Source organism: Mustelus asterias, chromosome 5, assembly GCF_964213995.1.
Source record: "Mustelus asterias chromosome 5, sMusAst1.hap1.1, whole genome shotgun sequence".
NCBI lineage: Eukaryota > Metazoa > Chordata > Chondrichthyes > Carcharhiniformes > Triakidae > Mustelus > Mustelus asterias.
The window spans coordinates 111,420,603-111,444,923 of NC_135805.1; the positions used below are offsets into that span (position 1 = coordinate 111,420,603).

At 41.7% G+C, this 24,321-nt stretch overlaps 1 protein-coding gene and 1 non-coding gene across 3 annotated transcripts in view; one reads left to right on the plus strand and one right to left on the minus strand.

Annotated features, from left to right (window-relative positions):
- The window catches only part of LOC144494157 (myelin transcription factor 1-like protein), a 315,352-nt gene that overhangs the window by 254,509 nt on the left and 36,522 nt on the right, over positions 1-24,321 (plus strand). For both annotated transcript variants that reach the window (XM_078213754.1, XM_078213755.1), the window contains exons 15-18: positions 96-158; positions 13,002-13,085; positions 15,793-16,014; positions 21,961-22,052. In XM_078213754.1, the coding sequence (XP_078069880.1) occupies positions 96-158; positions 13,002-13,085; positions 15,793-16,014; positions 21,961-22,052 (461 nt within the window). The remainder of the gene's footprint in view (positions 1-95; positions 159-13,001; positions 13,086-15,792; positions 16,015-21,960; positions 22,053-24,321) is intronic.
- On the minus strand, positions 13,387-13,551 carry LOC144494477 (U1 spliceosomal RNA). The gene has a single exon (XR_013498062.1). It is a non-coding gene; the product is annotated as a U1 spliceosomal RNA (small nuclear RNA).

The following is a 24,321-nucleotide window of genomic DNA, read 5'->3' on the forward strand; positions in this document are numbered from 1 at the left end:
TCTTGTCCTCTCAGTTTTTTCCATGTGTACATTTTATAACTGATACAAGGTACAGCTATCTGATCAATGTGCTTTCTTTACATTTTCATTGGTAGATGTCCAACCCCTGGATGTGATGGATCTGGGCATATCACTGGAAACTATGCTTCTCATAGGAGGTAAGTGATGAGTCTTTAAACTGAATAATAATTTATTCTTCTTGCTTTTTATCTCTCCCATTTTGACCTCTTCCTCCTCTTTTTCTGAAGTGGTTAACTTCTTGCTGGATTTAGCTTTACAGATATCATTGCAAATTTGCCTTTCTTCATGTGTGAACTTGGACAGTGAGCAGTGGCAGGCCCAAGGGCAACATAACCAAACCAGTTCCTTCCTGAAACATCCACACACTCTCACCTCCAGCAAGGTGTCAATCTGGAACAAGATCCCTGAGTTATTTTCGTATCCCAACTCATGAGATCTGTGATAATTAGAAAGACACAACTGCTTCGCTGGATAAGATTAATTAAAGAGCTCAAACAAGGGCCAAACCTTCCTGGTCTGTATGAATCAGCTAACTTCTGCCTTAACCAGTGAACGTATAATGGTAAACTACAACTCTGTTGCTGCAAAATGGCCCACAGCACCTCATGGATGCCCAGTTTTGAGCTGCTTGATCTGTTCTGAATCTATCCCATTTAGCACAAAACACAATGTGAAGATGTAATGCTGTCTCCATAAATTCATCACTCCTACCAACGTTTCATGGATACATGCAGCTGTGAAAGTTACATTAGTGAGGATGAGGTCAAGTAGGGTTTTTCCTCTTACTAATTCCCTCACCACCTGCCACAGGCCCAGTTAGGCAAATATATCTATCAGAACTCGACCAGTTCAGTTAGTAGCGGTGCCACCGAGCCATTATTGATGATGGTCATTTTAGTCCACGAGCCAGAGTACGTTCCGTGCCTTTGCTATCATCGGTGCCTTTTTCAATTGGTGTTCAACATGGAGGAGTATTAATTCAACAGTTGAGGGAGAGAGTTAGATTTGATTTGATTTGATTTGATCTATTATTCTCACGTATTAGTGTACAGTGAAAAGTATTGTTTCTTGCGTGCTATACAGACAAAGCATACCGTATATAGAGAAAGAAAGGAGAGAGTGCAGAATGTAGTGTTACAATCATAGCTAGGGTGCAGAGAAAGATCAACTTAATGTGAGGTAGGTAGATGGTTATCAACAGGAGGTTTTCTTGCCCATGTTTAACCAAGTGCCATGAGACTTCATGAGGTTTGGAGTCAATGTTGAGGACTCTGAAGGCAAATCCCTCCTGGCTGTATACCACTGTGCCAACACCTTTTGTGGTGACAGTGTTGGAGGATTCTGGTTGTAAGCTATGATTTGGTGAGTATGAATATGTATGGCCATTGTTTGACGAGTCTGTGGGAATATATTGGCACAAACCCCCAGATATTAGTAAGAAGGACCTTTCAGAGTCAACTGAGCAGGGTGTGCCACTGTCATTTCCAGTGATTTTGCCAGGTAGTCTGCCTGGTTTCCTTCTTTTTCAATTTTCAATTTTCTGTATCAGTTTAGGTCCTTTCAGGGGCAGTTAAAAGTTAACCAGTTGCTGTGCATCACATGTAGGCCAGCCCAGGTAAGGACAGCAGAGTTCCTTCCTATAGAACATTAGTGAACTAGAAGGATGTCCTGGTCACCGTTACAGGGACTAGGGGCACGATCTTACTTGCCGTTCACGTCACGATCCCACTGTAGCCAAATGTCCATTCACTGCAATGATAAGAAAATCCTGTGAACGGTGATAAAATTCCAGCCTAGCTTTTTATTTTAGATTTATTACTTAATTGAATATAAATTCCACCAGCTGATGTGGTGGGATATGAACTTCTTTTCCAGAGGATTAGCCTGGATCTCTGGATTACTAGTCCAGTAACATTACCACCACACCACTGATTCCAATGCTCCTGCTCCCTGTAAGATCCCAGATGTGTCCAGATTTCCTTTGTACAGTACCCTGTGGTACACTTGTGTTACATAAATTAGCTCTTGCAGCTGTTCAGGTCATGCTCCCATCAGACCACACTTGTCCAAACCACCTCCAGACAGCAAATGAAGGCTGCATTTTTACTTGTTAACAGGAAGTGTGCTTACTAATGTATTCTCTAGTAAAAAATACAGGATTGCTTTTCATAATGCCAGTTACTGGTTTGGTTTCTGTAATAAGTCCTCAGAAGCAGAAGTCCCTTCACCAAAATCCCTTTATTTACAAGTCTGACAACAACATACAGAGTGCTTTCAGTTTTTATAGTCTACACTCAGAGTGCCAGAGGAACTGACACTCTTGGTTAAGTACAAAGCAAGAAGCTCCCTGATTGGCCCATCAATTTGGCCCTTAATCAGGGAGTTCATATTCTAACAGGCCCACCTCAACTGCCTGATTAAAATCATTACAGTTTCTTTATTAGTTTACTGTTGGGCAGGTGTATATTTTTTTTACCATCTTAATGGGTCATGATTTGAAATGTATTGCCTGAAAGAGTGGTGGAAACAGATTGAATGGTAACTGAAAGAATTGGATTGCTAGGGATGAGTCACAGAGCAATGAGGAAAGAGCAGAGGTGTCGGGCTAATCAGATGGCTTTCGGAGGGAGAGCTGGCAGATACGTAATGGACTGAATGGGCCGTATGATTTTATGACTGACCACTGGAGTAGCAACAGTACTATACTTCAGTAGCATTGGTCTGTGACCACGAATAGCTTTCCAGATCGGGAAATGTTCCACAAAATAAAAATATCTGCAGAACTTCACTCTGTTACTTCTTGAATCAATGATAAATGTTGAATTGACGATGAAACCTTTGCAAACACCTGCTGACTATTTTTATCATGTAGATTGATTTATATTAACATAGCGGAAATCTGTTTGTTGCCAAGCAACCGATTGTCTGATCTTAAACGCAATCCTATTTCCTGTCCCATGCCAGTTTAGACAATGTTGTTCCACTTAACTATTGACACCAAAAATGCCTCTTATTTATAGTGACATTTCAAGATTAAACCACTTCCAGCTTCTGGAGCACTTTGTTTTAGAATTAATAGTATAAACAACAAAAGCTGCTCTAGTTCTGCGAAACTGTGGACAAGTTGGGCCGAAGGGCCTGTTTTCATGCTGTAAACCTCTGTGACTCTGTAACCGACAATGATTAATATTCTGCAGATTCATTTTGGTTGGATCCAGAGTGTTCCAAGACCCCAGAGGAAAATCTAGAGGTGTTTTCACCATCACACTGGCAGAGCAGGACCTGATAGAGCTGGCAATGCCACCTGCATAGAGATCAAGGGCCCCAGTATGCGCTGAAAAGAATACCCCTCCCACCACCTGCTAAGGGTAGGGGGACCCCCTCCATACAGAAATGGGGACCCCTTTCACAAGCGCAGGAAACAACCCCCCCTATGGATAAGGGGAACCCTCCACACGAGGGGAACCCCCTTCCCATAATGGAGCTCCCCAGAGGGCTTGCCCCGACAGTGCCAAGTTGACACTGCCAGGATGCACTGCCAGCAAGCCGTGCCAGGGTGCCGGGGCAGTGTCAGGGTACTGACAAGGCATGTCCCTTTCCCCCTTCATGGGCTGTGCTTATCTTTGCATAAACGGCAGGTTCCCCTTGACTGCTTCATGTTTTGCAAAATCAACTGTAAACCTTGCTCACGTGATGTCACGTCGGTGAGGGGGGAGTCCTTAATGTGGGGAACATAAAGCAGCGAAGCCCTTTAATTAATTGATAATTTATTAAAATGTATTGAAACAAGGTCTCCTGGGTGAGACCTCATGATGTCACCAACGAGAGGTGGGGTAAATCAGAAAGTGAGATCTATCCAGCGAGCATCTTGTTTTCTGATTCTTGCGAGATGTTGCGCCCACATTTGCGCTTATAAAGAACGCAGCTGCAAAATCGCCTCCGTAGTATGTGTGTGAACCTCTGGATGTCTCCAAAAGCAACTCGCATTTGGATCAAAATCTTCATATTTGTGACAACTCTGTCGTACCGAAAATGCATGAGATTCTAAAGCACATTTCTTAAGCCTTTGTATGAACATCTTGCTTGACAGTCTGCTTCTAGCACACATTTGTCTCTATTTTATGCCCTGGTGTCCAAAGACTGGTATGTGTAAAAAGTGTATGTTATTGTGCTCAGTCTGCCCATAGTTACAGGCTCAGTATGCATGTGAACAATGGTGAATCTATGATTCAAAGTTATGTTCTAAGTTTTCTCAGCTCCAAGGTGTAAATGTGGTTCCCATCGCAACAAATGTCTATAATATTGTGCAGGCACTTATACAAAAGTAGCAGCTTGAAGAAGAAGCTTTGCATCAATAGCAACATTGAACTAATCATGAAGGCAGTATTTTTTTTAGAGAAAAAGCATTTGGCACACAAGATAATTCCTAAGCCATAAGCTCAGCAGGCTGGTCAAGCTATGACCTAAAAATACAATATAATGCTTGAAAGCAACAAGAAGGAAAAGGAGCAACTACACATTAAAAAAATTCAATAAAGCACCAAATATGAGATGGAAAAGATTAATTTTGATGCACAAGGCATCCTCCAAGCTCATTCGGCCTGTTGTTGCAATTGGCCTGGGAGGCAGAAGTACAGCTGACCTTCCTTGACCGGGTAAGTCTGCCTTCTACTGTTTACGGTTTTTCTTTATAACTTAGTATTCTCACTGAGTAAAGTCACTCCATTATTGAGCATGCTTCTTTGTACTTACATCAGTTATTTAATTCAGGGGTCAAATTACAGCCACTCAAATTATTACACAAACACACCTAGCCACAATTGGTTTAATTTGACTGAGCGTATTTTTGCTATAGTGTATAAAATATAGGTACTTTCATTTCAGCAAACACAAGTAAAATTATTTGTCAAAATTATGACCAAGTTTAATCTTTAGTTGGTTGCCAGAACTTTAAGCTAATCCCTTTTCACTAACTCCTACTATATCAGTGCTTTTTAATCACATAAATGTAACAATAATTAGACTAAATCATAATGGTTCCTTGGTTCTTTTTCACAGATTCCATCAACTGGGCATGGCATTTCTTCAGATCCATTTCCTGCCCTTGAAGTGAAAATGCAGAATTACCAGAAACCACAGTGGCAAACAAGATTCTGATTTGACAGAAGGTTTTGATGGAGGAGGCAAATGCATGTTAGGGCCTTTCGACTTTCTTGCAAGGAGAGCAGGCAGGTGGAGGAAGGTTAAGTGTTCACAAGTCCAGACAAATATTTACAGTTGTCACTTAAAATGCGTGTTTTCCCAATGGGCTGCACAGCTTTAAGAAGCAATGCTAAAAGTTGGCTATCTGCTCAGGTAGCAATTTCTATTAATTTGTGCAGTTCTTGGAGTTAAATATAGAAGGTGTGGGTAATAAGGTTGATGACTATTCTAATCGTGTGTTTGCATGGGTTGCAAATTCATACCTTTTAAACAAGCAGCTGGAGCAGGTCACAATGGCTTAACAAACATCTTTGAAAAAGATTTTAGGAAATTTGACGAAGGGGCAATACCACACAAACTGTAGCACATCTTCCAAAAGGCATTTCAACACCATTATCCCAACAAAACTCATCTCCAAACTCCATGGCCCAGGGCTCGGCTCGTCCCTAGACTTCCCAATCCACAGACCGCAATCAGTAAGGTTAGGCAATGACTCTTCCTCCACGATTATCCTCACCACCTTCGCCCCGCAAGGCTGTGTCCTCTGCCCCTTACTATATTCCTTATACACTTATGACTGTGTAGCCAAATTCCCCTCCAACTCCCATTTTCAAGTTTACTGATGACACCACCGTAGTTGGTCGGATCTCAAACAATGACAAGATAGAGTACAAGAAAGAGAGAATCTGGTGAAATAGTGCAATGACAGTAATCTCTCCCTCAAAGTCTACAAAACAAAGGAGATAGTCATCGTCTTCAGGAGGACATGCCTCTGTCTACATCAAAGGCGATGAAGTAGAAATGGTTGAGAGCTTCAAATGTTTAGGTGTCCAGATCACCGACAACATGTCCTGGTCCCTCCATGCTGACACCATAGTTAAGAAAGCCCACCATCTCTATTTTCTCAGGAAACTAAGGAAATTTGGCATGTCAGCTATGACTCTCATCAATTTTTACAGATGCACCATAAAAAGCATCCTTTCCGTATGTATCACAGCTTGGTATGGCTCCTGCTCTGACCAAGACCGCAAGAAACTACAAAGGGTTGTGAACGTGGCCCAGTCTATCAAGCAAACCAGCCTCCCATCCATTGACACTGTCTACACTTCCCGCTGCCTCGGAAAAGCAGCCAGCATAATCAAGGACCCCCACAGACTCCGGACATATTGTCTTCCACCTTCTTCCATCAGGAAAAATTACAAAAGTCTGAGGACACGTCCCAACTGACTCAAGAACAGCTTCTTCCCTGCTGCCATCAGACTTTTGGATGGACCTACCTTGCATTTCTTTCGTTTTTTCTCTGCACCCTAGCTATGACTGTAACACTACATTCTGCATCTCTCCCTTCTCCCCTTTGTATTCAATGAATGGTATGTTTTTGTCTGTATAGTGCGCAAGAAACAATACTTTTCACTGTATACTAATACATGTGACAATAATAAATCAAATCAAATAAATGCTAATCAGGACTCCTCCAATGTCACTAAACATTCTTCAGAAATCTGAAGCAAGCTTTATGTGTTCTCACGAAACATCAATCTCAAGCACCAAAAGTGACAAAAAAAACTTTAAAACATAAATTAATCAATATCATAACACAAGTCATGGATGCAAGGGGGAAAATTGCTGCGTTATTTGTAACTTGGCTTGAAATCTGTCAGGAATTGATCTCTCTATGGCAATAGTGGAGATTGAAATCTCATGTTTCTGTCTAGAAACACAGTAGACGCATCAATTCTGTATCTCTAGGGTCTTCAGCAGCTGGGTTACCATAATAAATATTTGTATTCATAAACACAGGCACAAGTTGCTGTATTCTCTCTTACTCAGCAATAAATCTTGGCTGCTCTATATATACACACATAGCTTTGCAGGACATAAAAATGGCACTGTTCCATTTTCCTATATTGAAACGGACAATCAATGAGATGATCAGCAACCAAAGAGCCAGTCATAGGCTTCTTTACTTTTAAAGGTGAAGCTGAAATAAGTAGAAGAGTGAAGTACTTTACATTGAATATTCCTCATCTTAGTACACAACATAGCTGTACAGTTATCTTGTTCTTTATTCATGCAGGATAGGTCAGGAGTCTTATCTGACAATAGGAGATGAATATCATCAGCAAGGCACTCTTCTTCAAAAACTCTTTTCCTCGTATCATGACAGTCCTGGTGACATTGTCTTCAGCTGACTAACCAATAACACCTTGGTTCACAATTTGGCCACTTCTGGGAAAACACCCAGCTCTTTAGCAACGGAGGTTGAGGGGAGACCTGATAGAAGTCTACAAGATTATGAGCGGCATGGACAGAATGGATAGTCAGAAGTTTTTTCCCAGGGTGGAAGAGTCAATTACTAGGGGGCATAGGTTTAAGGTGCGAGGGGCAAGTTTTAAAGGAGATGGATGAGGCAGATTTTTTACACAGAGAGTAGTGGGTGCCTGGAACTCGTTGCTGGGGGAGGTAGTGGAAGCGGATACAGTAGTGACGTTTATGGGGCGTCTTGACAAGTACATGAAAGGATGGGAATAGAGGGATATGGTCCCCGGAAGGGTAGGGGGTTTTAGTTAAGTCGGGCAGCATGGTCAGTGCAGGCTTGGAGGGCCGAAGGGCCTGTTCCTGTGCTGTAATTTTCTTTGTTCTCTTTAGTATCTTCAAGCTTTCCAGGTTTTAGACCCGTTTAGCGATTTCCAAGAATACTTCCAAGAGCTCCTGTCTGCTTTACTGCCAAACAGTAAAACTGATCTCTTTTGGAGAGTGAATTGCTCCTTCTCCTCACAAGAATTCTCTGCGTTAAAGGCAAAATACTGCGGATGTTGGAATCTGAAACAAAAATGGAAAATGCTGGGGAAACTCAGCAGGTCTGACAGCATCTGTGTAGAGAGAATAGAACCAATGTTTCGAGCTGAAGGCAAAGAAAATCAGACAAGATTTATACTAAGAGGGTGGGGTGGTGGGCTGTAATTGATTTTCTTTGCTTTCAGCTCTGACGAAAGCAGAGATGTCAGACCTGCTGAGTTTCACCAGCATTTTCTGTTTTGGAAATCTCTGTGTTCCTCTTTCTGATCTCTGTCTGTTTTCTCTTTGTGTCTGCAACTGTGTGCTGATTGCTTTCATCCTTGAACTCTTCTGCTTGTAACTCTCTTTTGGTCTGCCAGCACTTCTTCCTTAACCTTTTTCCCATTGGTACGACTTCCAGGGCAAAGGTCGCGCGGTCACCTGATGGACCGGTGTTTCTTGTTATCCAGGAAAATCTGAACTGGTCCCTTTACTGCTGAAGCAAACTCTTAAAAGTTCTTTTCAAAATTCTTTTAAAAAACAATTACAGATTCCACAGAGGTTTTAAAGAAATTACAAATTTTCCTTACTGCATTGCATTTGGGTCAAAGGCTGTCTGAGTGTACTGGAAGGGCTGCAAATGTTCAACTCCTGTTTCTTCTCATACCAGGACTCCCTTGAGACTTATTCATTTCCAAATAACCTATTCATATTATTCATATCCAACAACATTTTAAGGATCTGCCCCCTCTCAATTTTATTTTCTTACATGAAAGTAATTTTACCTCTGCCAATCTATCCCTTTAACTTGGAATCCTTTGTGTAGAATAATCCCACGCACATCCTCAAATTGATCTATACCTTTTTTAAATTTCTTATTTTGACTCATAATCAGATACACTTGAGTTGCATCCTGGTACTTAATGTTCTGTTTGGCTGTTTGTTATTTTTTCCAGTTTCACTCATTCATCAATATACCGACTTGCTGATTTGTACTTTGTGTTGGTGTAGAAATATACTCCAGTGTCATTGCCCAATCATATATTTAACTATGGTTTTCTCTTCTGTGCTACACACATGCTCAACGCCCCTTTGCACACTATGCCAGGTTCAAATGATCCATCAGATTTATCTTTCTTTTCTCTTTCCCTGTCATTTTGATTCCATCAAACAGTATTCAGGGACTCAGGCACTCAGACATGTTTTATAGTTATATTCACGGATTCCACAGTCCCAGCAGAGACTGCTTGAAGGGAGCACAGGTTGGAGAAATTATGCCCACAGTAATATAGCCCTATCTTTGATCTTGCGTCATTTGTAGCTTAATTGCATGGCTTCAATTATTCTTCCTTTTATAGATTAATCTGTTAGATCCTCGCTTCTTCCATAGTCAAAATGGTTTTCCTGACTGCAAAATAATTGTAGATTTTGTTATCAATTGTGACATATCTGTATGCGCTTTTTTTTTATCACTTCTAGTAACTATAAAACAATGTTATTCTGCATATCTTTGTGTTGCACAGTAACTTAATAAAGCAGAATTATAATATATGTTCAGAGCACTTTGTGCATTTATGATTTAAAGGAAAATTTGAAAGGTGAAATAGCCAAGAACAGCATGTCAGTGTAACGTACTGGAGCTCCAGTGTTTTGCCCAGTATGGTAATAGGATTTCTCCATTTGGTCCTTTTAAGATTTCACCACTTGGAGTTGGTGATTTCTGATCTCAACCATGCTGCAGTAGGGAGATTTTACAAAGGTTTGCTACATTTCCAGGAGGGAGAAACCAGAGAGCAAAACTCAGATGCAACTAGCCCAGCCGACATTAAGAATGCAATGCAAAGGCGTTCAAACTATATGTTCACTTTGACAAGAAACATGTCATGGGACACTTAAAGATGGGAGAGCGAGAGACACCAATGATTAAAATGGAATTAATCCATTGCTTGCATTTGTTTTGGAATTCATGAGAATATTGAATTTCCCAAATGACGGTGTTTTAAATATGTAAGATTTTGTTTTTCTTTATTCTTTCATGACATGGGCAACACTGGTAAAAGGCAAGCCTTTTTTTCCCATCCCTAATTGCCTTTGAACAGAGTGGCTTCCTAGGCCATTTCACAGGACAGTTCGGAGACAACCATGTTGTTGTGGGTCTGGAGTCACATGTTGGCCAGACCAGGTAACGGTGGCAGATTTCCTTCCCGAAAGGACGTTGGGTGAACTAGATGGGTTTTTGTAACAATCAATGATAGTTTCATTAAGATGTTAAGAGCCAGAAGATTTCACCCATTATGTGTAATTCAGAAGTGCCGTATTAAAAACATGACTTTTGCAGTTTTAAATTAATGTAGAAAAATAAAATGTCATTTGTGAGGCAATTTCTTTTAAAATGAGTCACCTGCTCAGGTTAAATACATTGAAATTCAAAGGGTACATGCTCTGAACCTCGTACAGCTCCCCTGTATGTTTTTCATGTGATGTATGTCTTGTTTATTTAATGTATTTCGAAAATTGTAATTGAAGGCTCCTGCATAAAGTTCAAAATCTTCAACACTTGAATAAAGCCAAGAAAGCATGTAATGGTGATACTAGCCAACAGGATCACCAGGAATGCACTCACTAGCGTTCAAGTCAGATTGTTGAAGGTCTACTTTTAAACTTGATGATGATGCCATCGGATTTTACAGGATCAATACGAGAACGCCTCATTTGAAAAGACGGGAGGGTGAAGGTGCTTTTTCTGAGTGTATATATGCAGTGTTTCCAACACCAAACCTCCCCCCACCATAACCCCACACATTCTATCAGGGAGAAGGTAAGATGATGTCCAAGGCTAGCCATTAACCCTGATCACTGATTTAGTCTCCCTAACCTTCAGAAACGCATTGGCCGCTATTTTACCGTTCTGCCCACCACGGGAATCGGAGCGGGCAAAGGGCAGACAATGGGAAGGTGCATTGACCTCGTGTGGGATTTTACGATTTCGGGATGAGCGAAGTCGCAAAACCTTGCCCATTGGATCTGAACTAAGCTAATTGAATGGGAATTCCAAGCAGAGTCCTGACCTTGGCTTTTTTCCCCAGCCGGCCCCCGCATCAATCCCTCCCCAACAACATTTTTGAATGGTGAAGTGCGGTCTGACCTTAGAAGGAATTAGATAATTTTCTACGAATGATGAACTGGATCCCCCTCGTTTTGGGGGGCATTTAGGGCATGGGGGAACGTTGTACCAGTCTCCCATTTACCTTGTCTCTGGCCCCTGACTGAACCCAATGGAATTTTGAGACCAGTGCAAAAAAACATATCAAATTGCACTGGTGTCTAGTCCTGTGCTCAGTCCAAACAGATACAGATCACTGGTTTGTTGATGCTGAACTGATGGATGTCACCCGCTCGACAGCTCTGATAATGCAGCATGTCGGTGTTGCAAAATGCTCAGTGGTAAAGTAGCAGGAAGCAGCTTGCGCCTATTGTTAAGCTCATTCCACATTTATGCTGCTGGATAGGTGTTGAACGGAAATCAGTCACTTACTCACAAAAGAGAGCGAGAGAAGATCGGAGGTGAAATTAGCTGATCTGCTCTTCTGCACCATTTACCAGACAGATCATAAATGACACTGCAGACATTTGGGACTTTGTTGTGAGCCTACCTTCTCAGTTGGAAAAAAGTCTGGATGGAAGAGAAAGGATAAATATTTAATAGAAAAAGAAGAAAACTGGCTCTTTCGAGCTTTTACGATAAAATAGATTTGCCAATTATACAGAACAATTCAATAAATTGTTTTTAAGCTCAGGAGGAATTGGGGTATGCTCAAAGTAGCTGCACATTTTGTCAGATAAAGATCCGGGAACGCCTATCGAATTCAGAATGTCTGATTTTCACAGAATCAGTACTTTGCTTCTTTTAGCAGCACCTTTTCCAGTTCCACTTTACGTGAGCACCACCTGCTGGTTACATGCTCTGCAGCATCATTGTCTGGTGTCTCAGTCAGCAAGAAGATAATCAAGGCATAATCATTCATTTCATAATTTTCTTAAAGGATAAAGATCAGCAATGCAACTGCTACATGGTGCAAAATGTAAGCCTGGAATCATGGCGTAATAATGTAAAAGTAAAATGCTGTGAATGCTGGAAATCTGAAATAAAAACTAAAAAAATGCTGGAAAAGCTCAGCAGGTCTAGCAGCATCTGTGGCGAAAGTTAATGGGCATGATCTTACTGGCTGTTCGTGCCACGCTCCCTCTGCAGTGAGGTCGGAGAATTTGGTGGCCAGCCAAATCTCCATTCACTGCGATGGGATGGGAAAATCCCGCTGCCGGCGTGAACAGTGGTAAGATTCCAGCCAACGTTTCGAGCCCAATATGACTCTTCTTCAGTTCCGAAGAACAGTTCTGGAGAAGAGTCGTATTGGATTCGAACCGTTACTCTGTTTTTCTCTCTGGAGTTGATGACAGACCTGCTGAGATTTTCCAGCATTTTTTTTACTGTTTTTATTGTGGCAACTGAGAGAAAATCAGAAGCGTACTTTGAAACTTCAGCAAGCGAGAGTTCCCAGGTTGAATCCCCAGTCTCTGGTAAGTTTACTGATCTCATCTGGCTGGCGTGCTGAAGCCTCATGACAGTGCTCTGGGTAAGAGACAACCACTGCTAGAAGTGCACGTATGGATGTCGAGTGAGAGCAGGATCAGCTGATGCCTGCAGCACTCCCAAGTAACCTACTGGCACACACTGTCAAGACTCACACATGAAGACTAGACATTTGGGCAATGGATCAGAGGGTGATGACAGCTTGTGGAACTGTTCTCCAGTGAAAAGTCAACTTTGGAAGAGGAGCGGAGAAAGGGAAAAAAATGCCAAAAGAAAAATGTGACTGTTGCCGCGCTCACACAAATACTATGTTTACAGCGTTAGCTTTAATATTACTGACATATGCTGTGAGCTATAAAGAGCAATCGCAGTTTGAATTAAGTAGTTAATGATACGTATATTTCTGTAGTCTTTCAGGCTGTCCCCGAGCAAAGAAAAGTGGAATCAAAATTGCTCAAAGTAAAGATGACAAAGAAGATCAGGAGCCCATCAAGTGAGTACAGCTTTACTCAACTGCAATGGTTTGCCCCTCAGCATTAAATCAAAGGATAAAGATGTACTCGTGACTGCGCAATTAAACGACGCGTTTTGTGTGTTAATTTAAAAATGTTAAATCCAAATTCACCTCAGCACAAGCACATGTTATAACTAGAGTGAAAAGTCACCTGTAATCAAATCTAGGCCTGGGATGGAAGGCCACCTGGAGCACGTAATCTCACATCACATTGGCTTCATGCCGATTGTAAAGGAATTGCATGTCTTTTCAATGATAAATTTATTTTTGATTTGTATATCAGGGGAGAGCACGAATGCAGTCTCCCACTACCACAAATTCTGCAGCCGAGTAACCCGCATTTGGGGACATCGCTGGCGTCAGCACACCCCAGAGGGCAGTGGGATAGCCTCAGCATGGGCGATCAACCTGCCTGATCATTGACTCTCCCCTGGAATTAAAGCTTAAAGTTTATTCATTAGTGTCACAAGTAGGCTTACATTAACACCGCAATGAAGTTATTGTGAAAATTCCCTAGTCGCCACACTCCGGTATCTGTTCGGGTACACTGAGGGAGAATTTAGCATGGCCTATGCACCTAACCAGCATATCTTTCGAACTATGGGAGGAAAATGGAGCATCCGGAAGAAATCCATGCAGACACGGGGAGAATGTGCAGACTCCCAAGCGACACAAGCCGGGAATCAAACCCGGGTCCCTGGCACTGTGAGGCAGCAGTGCTAACCACTGTGCTACCGAGCTGCCCAAATATTGCATTTGATGCATAGAAATTTTTTTTAAGTTGTGGAGAGTCCTTAATTTTCCACTTGTAACATATTAACAAAATTTCAGACCAAAGTTTCAGATCCAAAGGTGTGTAGATTAGGTGGATTAGCCTTGATAACTGTGTGGGGTTACAGGGATAGGACAGGAGAGGGCCTAGGTAAGATATTCTATCAGAGTCAGTGCGGACTTAATGGGGCAAATGACCTCTTCTGCAGTGTGGGGATTCTTCGATTAGGCATCGGCAGTGCAAATCTGCCCTTTAGAATTTAACTGAAAGGAATTAAAAGATAAACTGGAGTAGAAGGAGTTATGTTGCAGAGATGTCATTGAGTAAAATACTGCAAGAAAAAGCATAATGAAAGTAATGGCAATAAAAACTAAACCTTGTTTGGGTGTGCAATATTGGTAATGATCAATATTAATTGCGAAGATGTTGGTACACGATTGCATAGTTAAGCTTCAGAATATGTTTTCAGTGGGGTTCCCGTCCAAGACAAAGGCTTAAAAACATAAGAGCGGAAAAAAATAAATAAATACATACAAGAAATATCACACATCATCACGGTATAAATTATGATCTCTTTCCACAGTCAGCTGATCATCGTGTTTAATCATTTGTTTAAAGAGAACAAAGCATTGGCAATAACCCGTGTTATGTTAAGTACATACACATAAAGGTCAGTTCTTTGAACAATCCCTGGGGGTCCTTTCCATCTCCACCAATATAGAGGTGACTGACCCGGCCATTAAATGAGTTATTATTCAACTGTAGAAAGGTTTTGATTAATTTGACGGTATTGATACATCAGACAGGTTCACAACTCTTCTATTAATGCCGGACTATGCTAAATTCAGCTGTCAATTCACCTCACAATCCTCAGGGGATTTTACAACCCTGCATCTGCCCTGCAGAGTTCCCTAGCCCTGCACCCAAATCCCCAGCACACACTTCCTGTGGACGAAACTTACTGTCAGGAGCATGAATTTGTAAAAATGCCTCCTACTGTTTACTTAGAAATTAAGACTTAGAGACCACAGTGCAAACTGTGTGGAGTTTGCACATTCTCCCCGTGTCTGCATGGGTTTCCTCCAGGTGCTCTTGTTTCCTCCCACAGTCCAAAGATGTGTGGGTTAGGTGGATTGGCCATGCTCAATTGCCCCTTAGTGTCAGGGGGACTAGCTAGAGTAAATGTGTGGGGTTATGGGGATAGGGCCTGGGTGGGATTGTGGTCGGTGGGGACTCGATGGGCCAAGTAGCCTCCTTCTGCACTATAGGATTCTATCATTCTATGAAAAGAGAGACACAGGCCACATCCTCAGAAGTTCAGGAATGGTTTGCAATTATTTAATCTGGAAGAAAGTTGCAGATTTCTGCATGTGTACGCATTTCTTTCAAAATAAATCTGTATTTTTGCACTATTTTGTTCACGTCAAGCTGAGGGATATGAGTATTGGGATTTGGATCCCAACTTGCCACCCCTGAGGTAGAGTCAGCACCAGACAGATTTGGCATATTCCTGACACATGCAAAGCAAGGCAGCATTTAAAGTACCCCACTAACTGCCTCAAAGTCCCAGAAAAGCGCCCTTGCCCTCTGTCCATATGATATCTTCCATTTCTCATGCAAGCTACCCAAGTGAGATTGCAATTCTGGGCCAATTTGCGGACAGTTTTGGTCTGTGGAGCTATACCCAGTGGGGGACTAAGTTAACTCTGCTGAAGGTAGTTCAAGTATGTTCCTTGGAGCTGGGAAACGCAAATGAAGAAAAATATAGCCGGCTGCCACCTTATTTAAAAACACATAGTTGGACCGAAACTTGCTTCTTGATTGTATTGGGAAAAGTTTTTTTTTCTCTTTTGTCCACACTCTGTGGGTCTAAAATATGCAGAGCGAGTCAAGAATGTTGCATTGGTCCTGCAGATGTCCTGTCCCTGGGTGTGATGGTCAAGGTCACGTGACTGGGAAGTATGCGTCTCATCGTAGCGCATCGGGGTGCCCGCTAGCTGCCAAAAGACAAAAGGACGGCTATCTTAACGGTTCACAGTTTTCATGGAAGTCTGGGAAAACAGAAGGCATGTCCTGTCCAACTCCTGGATGTGACGGCTCAGGACACGTCAGCGGCAGCTTTCTTACCCATCGCAGGTGAGAAATCAGGTAACAGTTTCTCGAACACAAAAGCAAAATATTGCAGATTGTGGAAGTTTGAAACAAAAACAGTAAATGTAGGTCAGCAGGTCTGGCAGCATCTGTGGGGAGAGAAACAGGTGGATGAAAGGTCAACGACCTGTTGCTCACTCAGCGGTTTCTCAAAACATCTGTCGCAAAATTAAGGTTACGATAGTTTTTACATTTCTCAAATCGATCAGAAAATTCTAACAATTTGAAACCTTGTTTCCAGCCGTCCCTTCTCATGTCTGGCACGTAGGGTGGCCAACTCTCCATTATTGTGGCAGAGAATTCAGAAATTAAAGATTAATCTTTTGAACACTGCAGTATGCAACCCAGAATCAAAATCAAAGGGACATTTTTCCTTCAAAATTGTGTATTGTCCATTTTCTTGGAATCTTCTTGTTTATTAATTATAAAAGCATTGGAATGGGGGGGGGGGTGTTAGAAAAAAGAACTGTTTGACTGGGCAAGATGGCTGGAGGCAGAAGATCATCTGATTAAACTTTCAGCAATAATTGAGAGTCGACAATTTTTAAAAATTCATTTAAGGGCACCTTGGTCGTTGGCTGGACTTGCATTTACAGCCCACCTCTAACTGCCCTCCATTTCAGAGAGCATTTTAAGATCAACCACATTGCCACAGATCTGGAGTCACATGTAGTCCGGATCCTATAAGGATGGCAGATTGTGATAACCCCCAGGATTTACATGGGGAATCCTTGACTGACCTCCCAGTGGGACCCGTGGAATACGAGTTCCCATGGTGATAGGCAATTACTTAAACAGGTGGAACTTGTACCCCAAGCCCTTGATAAGGTGGTTCCCTGAGCAGGTTAGCTATTCTATCATCCCAGATGGGACTTGTGTACATATACCACAGGCTTGTGGTTTAACTTTTGGTTTATCAAATAAAACACCAATCCTTTCCAGCTGGCTTCTGAGTTATTACAGTAACCAGGTTAAACACCAGGTTAAAGTCCAACAGGTTTATTTGGTAGCAAACGCCACTAGCTTTCAGAGCGCTGCTCCTTCATCAGGTGACGTCAGGTTTTCCCTGCCAATGACCATAAATAATGCGGCAGCACCAACACAAAACTGCATTTGAACAATATGGAATGGCCGGAGTTCTCCGGCCATTCATGCCAACAGGATTCTCCGGCCCTTCCAGCAGCCCCCCACCCACCCCCCCAACCCACCCATGGGTTTTGCAGCAGCATGGGGTGACATGAATAGGAAATCCCATTTACAGTAGCGGGACCAGAGAATCCCACCACTAGCAAATGACGTGCTGTGTTCCACCACCGGGAAACACGTGGCTGGGAGGCTGGAAAATCTCGTCCACTGTGTCAGATTTTAACCAAACAATGAATACAATGTTTCGAGTACTTTTATTATACTTGCGAATTGTTTTCAGCTGAAGGATAGAAGGGTGTGGGTTTAATTGGGCTGGGTGGACAGCATCAAATCAGTCCCCATTTTAAACATGGATTTCCTTATTTTAATTAATACTTTGATTTTTGTTTGGTTAAAAAGCAAAACTAATAGTAGTTTGGAAAGGGCTGAAGTAGAATTGGTTGGAGCAGAAGAGATTCAGCACAGGCTGAGGAATTGGATGACAAAATTGAGATGCCAAACACCATCATTGATGAGAGGATATGACTATATGGGAATTTATAACAGAAATACCTGCCAACTGCGGCACAGTGGTTAGTGCTGCTGCTTCACAGTGCCACGGACCCAGGTTCAGTTCTGGCCTTGGGTGACGGTCTGTGTGCAGTTCACACATTCTCCCCGTGTCGGCGTGGGTTTCCTCCGGATGCTTCAGTTTCCTCCCACAGTCCAAAGATGTGCAGGTTAGGTGGATTAGCCATGGGAAATGTGTGGGGTTACGGGGCTGTGCAAAGATGCTCTGTCGGAGAGTGAGTGCAAACTCGATGGGCTGAATGATCTCCTTCTGCACTGTAGGGATTCTATGATTCTAACTGCGAGTAAGATTTTGTAGGTGGAAATTTCCCACAGCTTTTTGTGGTGTTTAACATATTAGCGATAGATTGAGGTGATATTCTGAAAAGATTTATCACACTGAGATTTCCATCCCTGGAAAACATCCCATGGAATCAACATTCCATGCCAGGGAATTTGGTTACGTTTATTCCAAAAAATGAGGTGCCACAGAATTCGAAGGACCATGAATATAATTGGAATCATACTTTGTCCGAGTGGGGAACCTCGCAGGGTGCTCTGGCACTTGACTCGTTCCTGGACTCTCCACCCCAAAAGGTTTTGGCCACAGAATTGCTGGAGGTGTGAGCTGACAATGCTGTGGCAAAGGGAACAGGGACCTGAGTGAATAACAGGACAAAGAGTGCCCCTCGTGAACCCAATTAGATTTAAGGATTTGGAAATAAATGGTGGAAGGACTGAGAGGGGTGAATTGGATGGGTGATTTTAATGTCAAATCAAGTACAGAAAGAGAAATTGAAAGAGGGAAAGAAAGATTGCACTAATAGAGAGACGGGCGAAAGAGACTCTTTCAGCTGAGCAATTACACGCATGGGTTCTCAAAAAGGCCGACAATACTTTAGGATGCTAACGTTCTCTATAGAATTACATAGAAATTAACCCATGGAAACAGGTCCCTCAGTTCGACAAGTCTGTGATGGTGTTTCTCCTCCAACCTGTGGCCATTGACTGCATGAAAGTATAATTAAAAAGTGAAACAAATTATTGATAAAACAAGGATTTATTTGGCAAACTTTTTTTTAAACTGGAACTGCCTGCACAGATTAAGGTGACTATAATAGCCTCTACACTTCAGCAATTCTTTGGTGCTATATGAAAAAGCCAGCTTTTCTCCTTCGTTCCCATACATAAAAATGGCCAGTGTCACATTGGGGGAGATTCTTGACTACACAAGAAGCTATCAGTACTCGATAGTAATGCCAATGGATCCAAGAAAGAAATTGAAGTCTGATGTCTGAAGTGTTATGATCAGGTGAGGAGAGATCAAATGACTCCCCTCTTTTCCCTTGCTTTGTTCGACCGCAACAGATATATTTGCAAATTCAGTGAGTAAAGCTCCCCTACACTGTCCCCATCAAACACTCCCAGGACTGGAACAGCACGGGTTTAGATACAGAGACCAGCATTTTCCTTTCAGAAAGTCAGAACTTGTCCCAGTTACATTCAGCACATGCTGTGACTGTAAAAGACATGATCAGGCTTTCTTAGTGTTCAAAAAGGAAAAGGGGGTCATTTTTATTGTACTTGCCTCAGTCTAAGAAAAACAATAAAAATGCTCCAACTTTTATAAAACACAAAATCGGTGTTTACACACGTGCAATTAGATTACAGAAGATAGATTAAGTCATTTCAAGTACAGCAAAAGTAGAGCAGTATACAGCTCTTGAAGGTTGGTGACTTGGCTGGCTTCAGGCCAATGCCACTGGTCCTGCTACTTTACAAAAGTCTAAAGTAAACAGTATTCAAAAGGAATAGGGATGAAATATTTTATACATTAATACATCATTAACAGGCCACCAGTGAATAATCTGGGGAAAGAGCAGGCAAGTGGGCTCTTCGAAAGAACCAGCACAGAATCAGTAGGTCAGTTGCCTCCTTCTGTGCTGCATTCTTTCATGAAACAGAAAAGAAAAGAAAAAAACATTTTAAAATGTTACATTTAAATAATTTCCCACAACAATTCATTACCTGAAGGAATAAGACTGCTTACTTTTAATTTTTCACCTTCTGGGCAAGAGTGGTTGTTCAGCAAAACTGGCAGCAGAGCGCCTCAGGGATCAGTGCTGGGTCCACTGTTATTTGTCATTTATATTAAGGATTTGGATGAGAATATAGGAGGCATGGTTAGTAAATTTGCAGATGACACTAAGATTGGTGGCATAGTGGACGGTGAAGAATGTTATCTCCAATTGCAACGGGATCTTGATCAATTGGGCCAGTGGGCTGACGAATGGCAGATGGAGTTTAATTTAGACAAATGCGAGGTGATGCATTTTGGTAGATTGAACCAGGGCAGGACTTACTCAGTTAATGGTAGGGTGTTGGGGAGAGTTACAGAACAAAGAGATCTAGGGGTACATGTTCATAGCTCCTTGAAAGTGGAATCACAGGTGGACAGAGTGGTGAAGAAGGCATTCGGCATGCTTTGTTTCATCGGTCAGAACATTGAATACAGGAGTTGGAATGTCTTGTTGACGTTGTACAAGACATTGGTAAGGCCACACTTGGAATACTGTGTGCAATTCTGGTCACCCTATTATAGAAAGGATATTATTAAACTAGAAAGAGTGCAGAAAAGATTTACTAGGATGCTACCAGGACTTGATGAATTAGGTTATAAGGAGAGGCTGGATAGACTGGGACTTTTTTCTCTGGAGCGTAGGGGCCTGAGGGGTGATCTTATAGAGGTCTATAAAATAATGAGGGGCACAGATCAGCTTAGATAATCAACATCTTTTCCCAAAGGTAGGGGAGTCTAAAACTAGAGGGCATGGGTTTAACGTGAGAGGGGAGAGATACAAAAGTGTCCAAGGGGGCAATTATTTCACATAGAGGATGGTGAGTGTCTGGAACAAGCTGCCAGAGGTAATAGTAGAGGCGGGTACAAATTTGTCTTTTAAAAAGCACGTAGATAGTTACATAGGTACGATGGGTATAGAGGGATATGGGCCAAATGCAGGCAATTGGGATTAGCTTAGGGGTTTCAAAAAAAAAGAGCGGCATGGACAAGTTGGGCCGAAGGGCCTGTTTCCATGCTGTAAACCTCTATGACTCTACTATGACCTATTGAAACTCCAGCTCTATAAATATCTGATCAAGATAAGACAAAACTAATGTATGATAATTTTGCATTTTAGAAGACAGTGGGTGGAATATTACCACCTTAACATTTCATCAGTGGTCAGGACTATTTCCCAAATCTAATGGCTTTTGAGGTTTGTCCACCTGCACAATCTTATCAATGCTGGCCAATTAAGAGGCCACCTTCAGGAGCCCCGGCCAATTAGGGATGGTAGGCGGGCAGGTTGTGGAGGTGTGGAAGAGCCAAGTGAAGCAGCCGACAGCCCCATCAGGAGAGGCAAAAACTGCTGATGTAGCAGAGAGACCATTGTGATGCCCCTGAACAATGCAAAAACATAGCGTAAAATAGACTGTGGGGACAACTGCCAGGCCCCCTCCATGGCATAGCTTGTGGCTGCAGCTGTGGCTCTCTGTATCCATGGCTCTGAGGATGTGAGTTAGTTAGCTGATGCCTTGCTGGGATTGCCATCTCCAGTTATCTGCCATGTTCAGCGGAGGTCCGTCTGCCCAAATGTTCCTATTCGGACGTCAATCTTTAGAATCCCTACAGTGCAGAAAGAGGCCATTTGGTCCATCAGGTCTGCACAACTCTCTGACAGAGTATCTTACCCGGGTCCTCTCCCCTGCCCTATCCCCGTAACCTCAAACATTCACTATGGTTTATCCTAAGACACTAAGGGGCATTTAGCATGACCAATCCACCGAACCGGCACATCTATGATCTTTGCACTGTGAGAGAAAACCAGAGCACGCGGAGGAAACCCATGCAGACACAGGGAGAATGTGCAAACTCCACACAGTCACCCAAGGCTGGAACTGAACCTGGGTCCCTGGAGCTGTGAGGCAACAATGCTAACCACTGTGCCGCCCTAAATTTCATTTCATAATTATCTGTTAATTGTTCTGTGTACAGTTATCAAAACAAGTAACTTCCTGTTGGACATGTGATAAATTTTATATATAATTATAGATATCATGAATATTCCAACATAATTAACGGATGCTGAATGAAAATGATCACTTAACTGTTTTAGGGTCCATTTTTATAATTGTTAATTTAATTTGTTTCACTTTCCTGTATTCTTTTTAATCCAGCCTGTCAGGATGTCCGAGAGCAACATCTGCAATGAAGAAAGCAAGGTTGTCAGGAGAGGAGATGTTGACGATAAAGCAGCGAGCCAGTAATGGTAAACAAACTTTGCCTATCTTGCAGAATAACCCAATGTATGATTTAAAACAGATTTTCTTAAATGAATTTGCAACACATCTTCTCATGCAACCTTTGGAGACACTAAAGATAAGCTTTTGCTCCCTTGGCAACTGGCCACATATAATAAGCTCGAATTAAACCGTTTCTCATTCAAAAAAACTCAATTAATTAACAAATTTATCATTTGTGACATTTTTGAGAAAAGAAGTGGAGGGAAATAGGCATGAAATGATATGTTGATGTTATACGGTCACACACAAAGGTTATTACAAAAATTCATTCAATTCGGAGTGAAGGTATAAAGTAATAGAACTATCCTTTATAGATACAGTGATTCTAAAATGGAAGGTAGATTGAACCCTTCTTCTCAGTTGGATCATATACGAGAAAATATTGTAAAATGGGTTATGCGGAGGTAATAAAATTGTCGTGTTCCAGTGTATTCTGAACTTTCAGTCAATACTTTTCAAAGATTTTGAACATGGTTTATTAAAATGGGCCACTGCAAATCATGTGACCTTTTGACTTCTGAGCTCCAGATAGTCCTGAGTCTCAAGCAAATACTTGATTAATTATAGACATTCACGGCCATCTGGAGACTTCACACATCCCTTTGTTTAAGGATGGGCCATCAACAAAAGAAGTATAGCATTCCAACCAGCTCCTCTTTCTGTTTCATTGTGAACAAAATAAACATTTAAACCCAATGTGTGTTATTGAATGTGAATGGATTCCATTGACCATCCATTGGTAGCCTCTCATCCAAACCTAGAGTGGATGAATTTCAAATTGTCAAATTATAACATCGGAGGTGTAATCAATAGACACCATCCCTTTTTTGGAAAAGGATGTTTGAACTTGTACAAGCCACATGATAAGGATGACCACATGATGTGGTCTACTTTAAAAATTCAGTAAGAAGCTGCTCAGTGACAGAGTTCCATCGGAAAGCCATCACCCAGTTGCATGTCACCTAAAGAGCTAAGGTAGTAAACAGAAATACCTTGAAAGTGGGAGGTTCCAACTTTGAGTCCATGTAAGAACCAACCTCTTGGACATTTGACTGTCAGAAGCCTCACAGCTTACTGAAAATCCTCTGCTCTACAAGATCTTCACTTCACATAAAGTATCAACTCATTAAAAAAAAAACTACAGGGCTGTTACATAAGAGACTGATTAAATTGTTTTTTCCCTCATTTGTATCTAAGCTATGTGTGAGTGATGGTGTGGGAGAGTTGAATGAGTGAGATGTTGTGTTTTAAACCTCCAGGGCAAGCACATGATGATAAATAACCTTTCTTAATTTAAAATCACAAAAAAACTTGCTACTAGAATTATTTAAATTGGAACAATCAAGCTCAGGCTAAGAAAGCGCATCGTCCTCACATACAAAACACACTGATCATGGACAAGAAGAAAACACATTTCCTATCTGTGACGCAATGGATATTATAAAAAGGGATTGCATGGGATTCAGGGCTGGTCAAGTCAAAGTAAAACTGATGACAAAAATATTTTGTTGCAATCCTTCAAGTATTAGGTTCTATAAACCAGGCTGAAAGGCCTTACTTTGCACCATATATGTTACCAAAGATCTTGTTCAGAGAAAAGTTGTAGGAAGATCTTATTGGTGTTTCAATTACATGCAACATATTTGATAAATAAAAAGGGTGGTTGTGTATAACATCAGTCAGCTAGTATAAGCAGTTTAAGCAATATAATAAGGAAAGGGCTCTCTTATCCATTGTGCTGGGTCAAATGTGAATTGAATTGTAATACCAAAATTACATGGCATCAAAAAAAAGTAAATAAAGCAATAAAGTATTGCAGTATAGAAAAAAATACTGTTTGGCAAAAGAGGCAAAACAGACTTTGCAGCTTACATAAATCTCAAGTATGACCCATGCACTTTTGAACAGTCTGCAAAACTAATGTATTAATGATTGTGAGAGGTGGTGACATAATGGTATTGTCACTGGACTAGTAATCAGTGACCCAGGATAATGCTCTGGAGACCTGGGTTCAGATCCCACCACGGTAGATGGTGAAATTTGAATTCAATATAAAAATTGGAATTAAAATGTCTAATGACCATGAAACCATTGTCAATTGTCATAAAGACCCATCTGATTCACTGATGTCCTTTAGGGAAGGAAATCTGTAGTTCTCACCTGGTCTGGCCTACATGTGACTCTAGATCCACATCAGTGTGGTTGACTTTTAACTGCCACTCAATGCAATGGCAA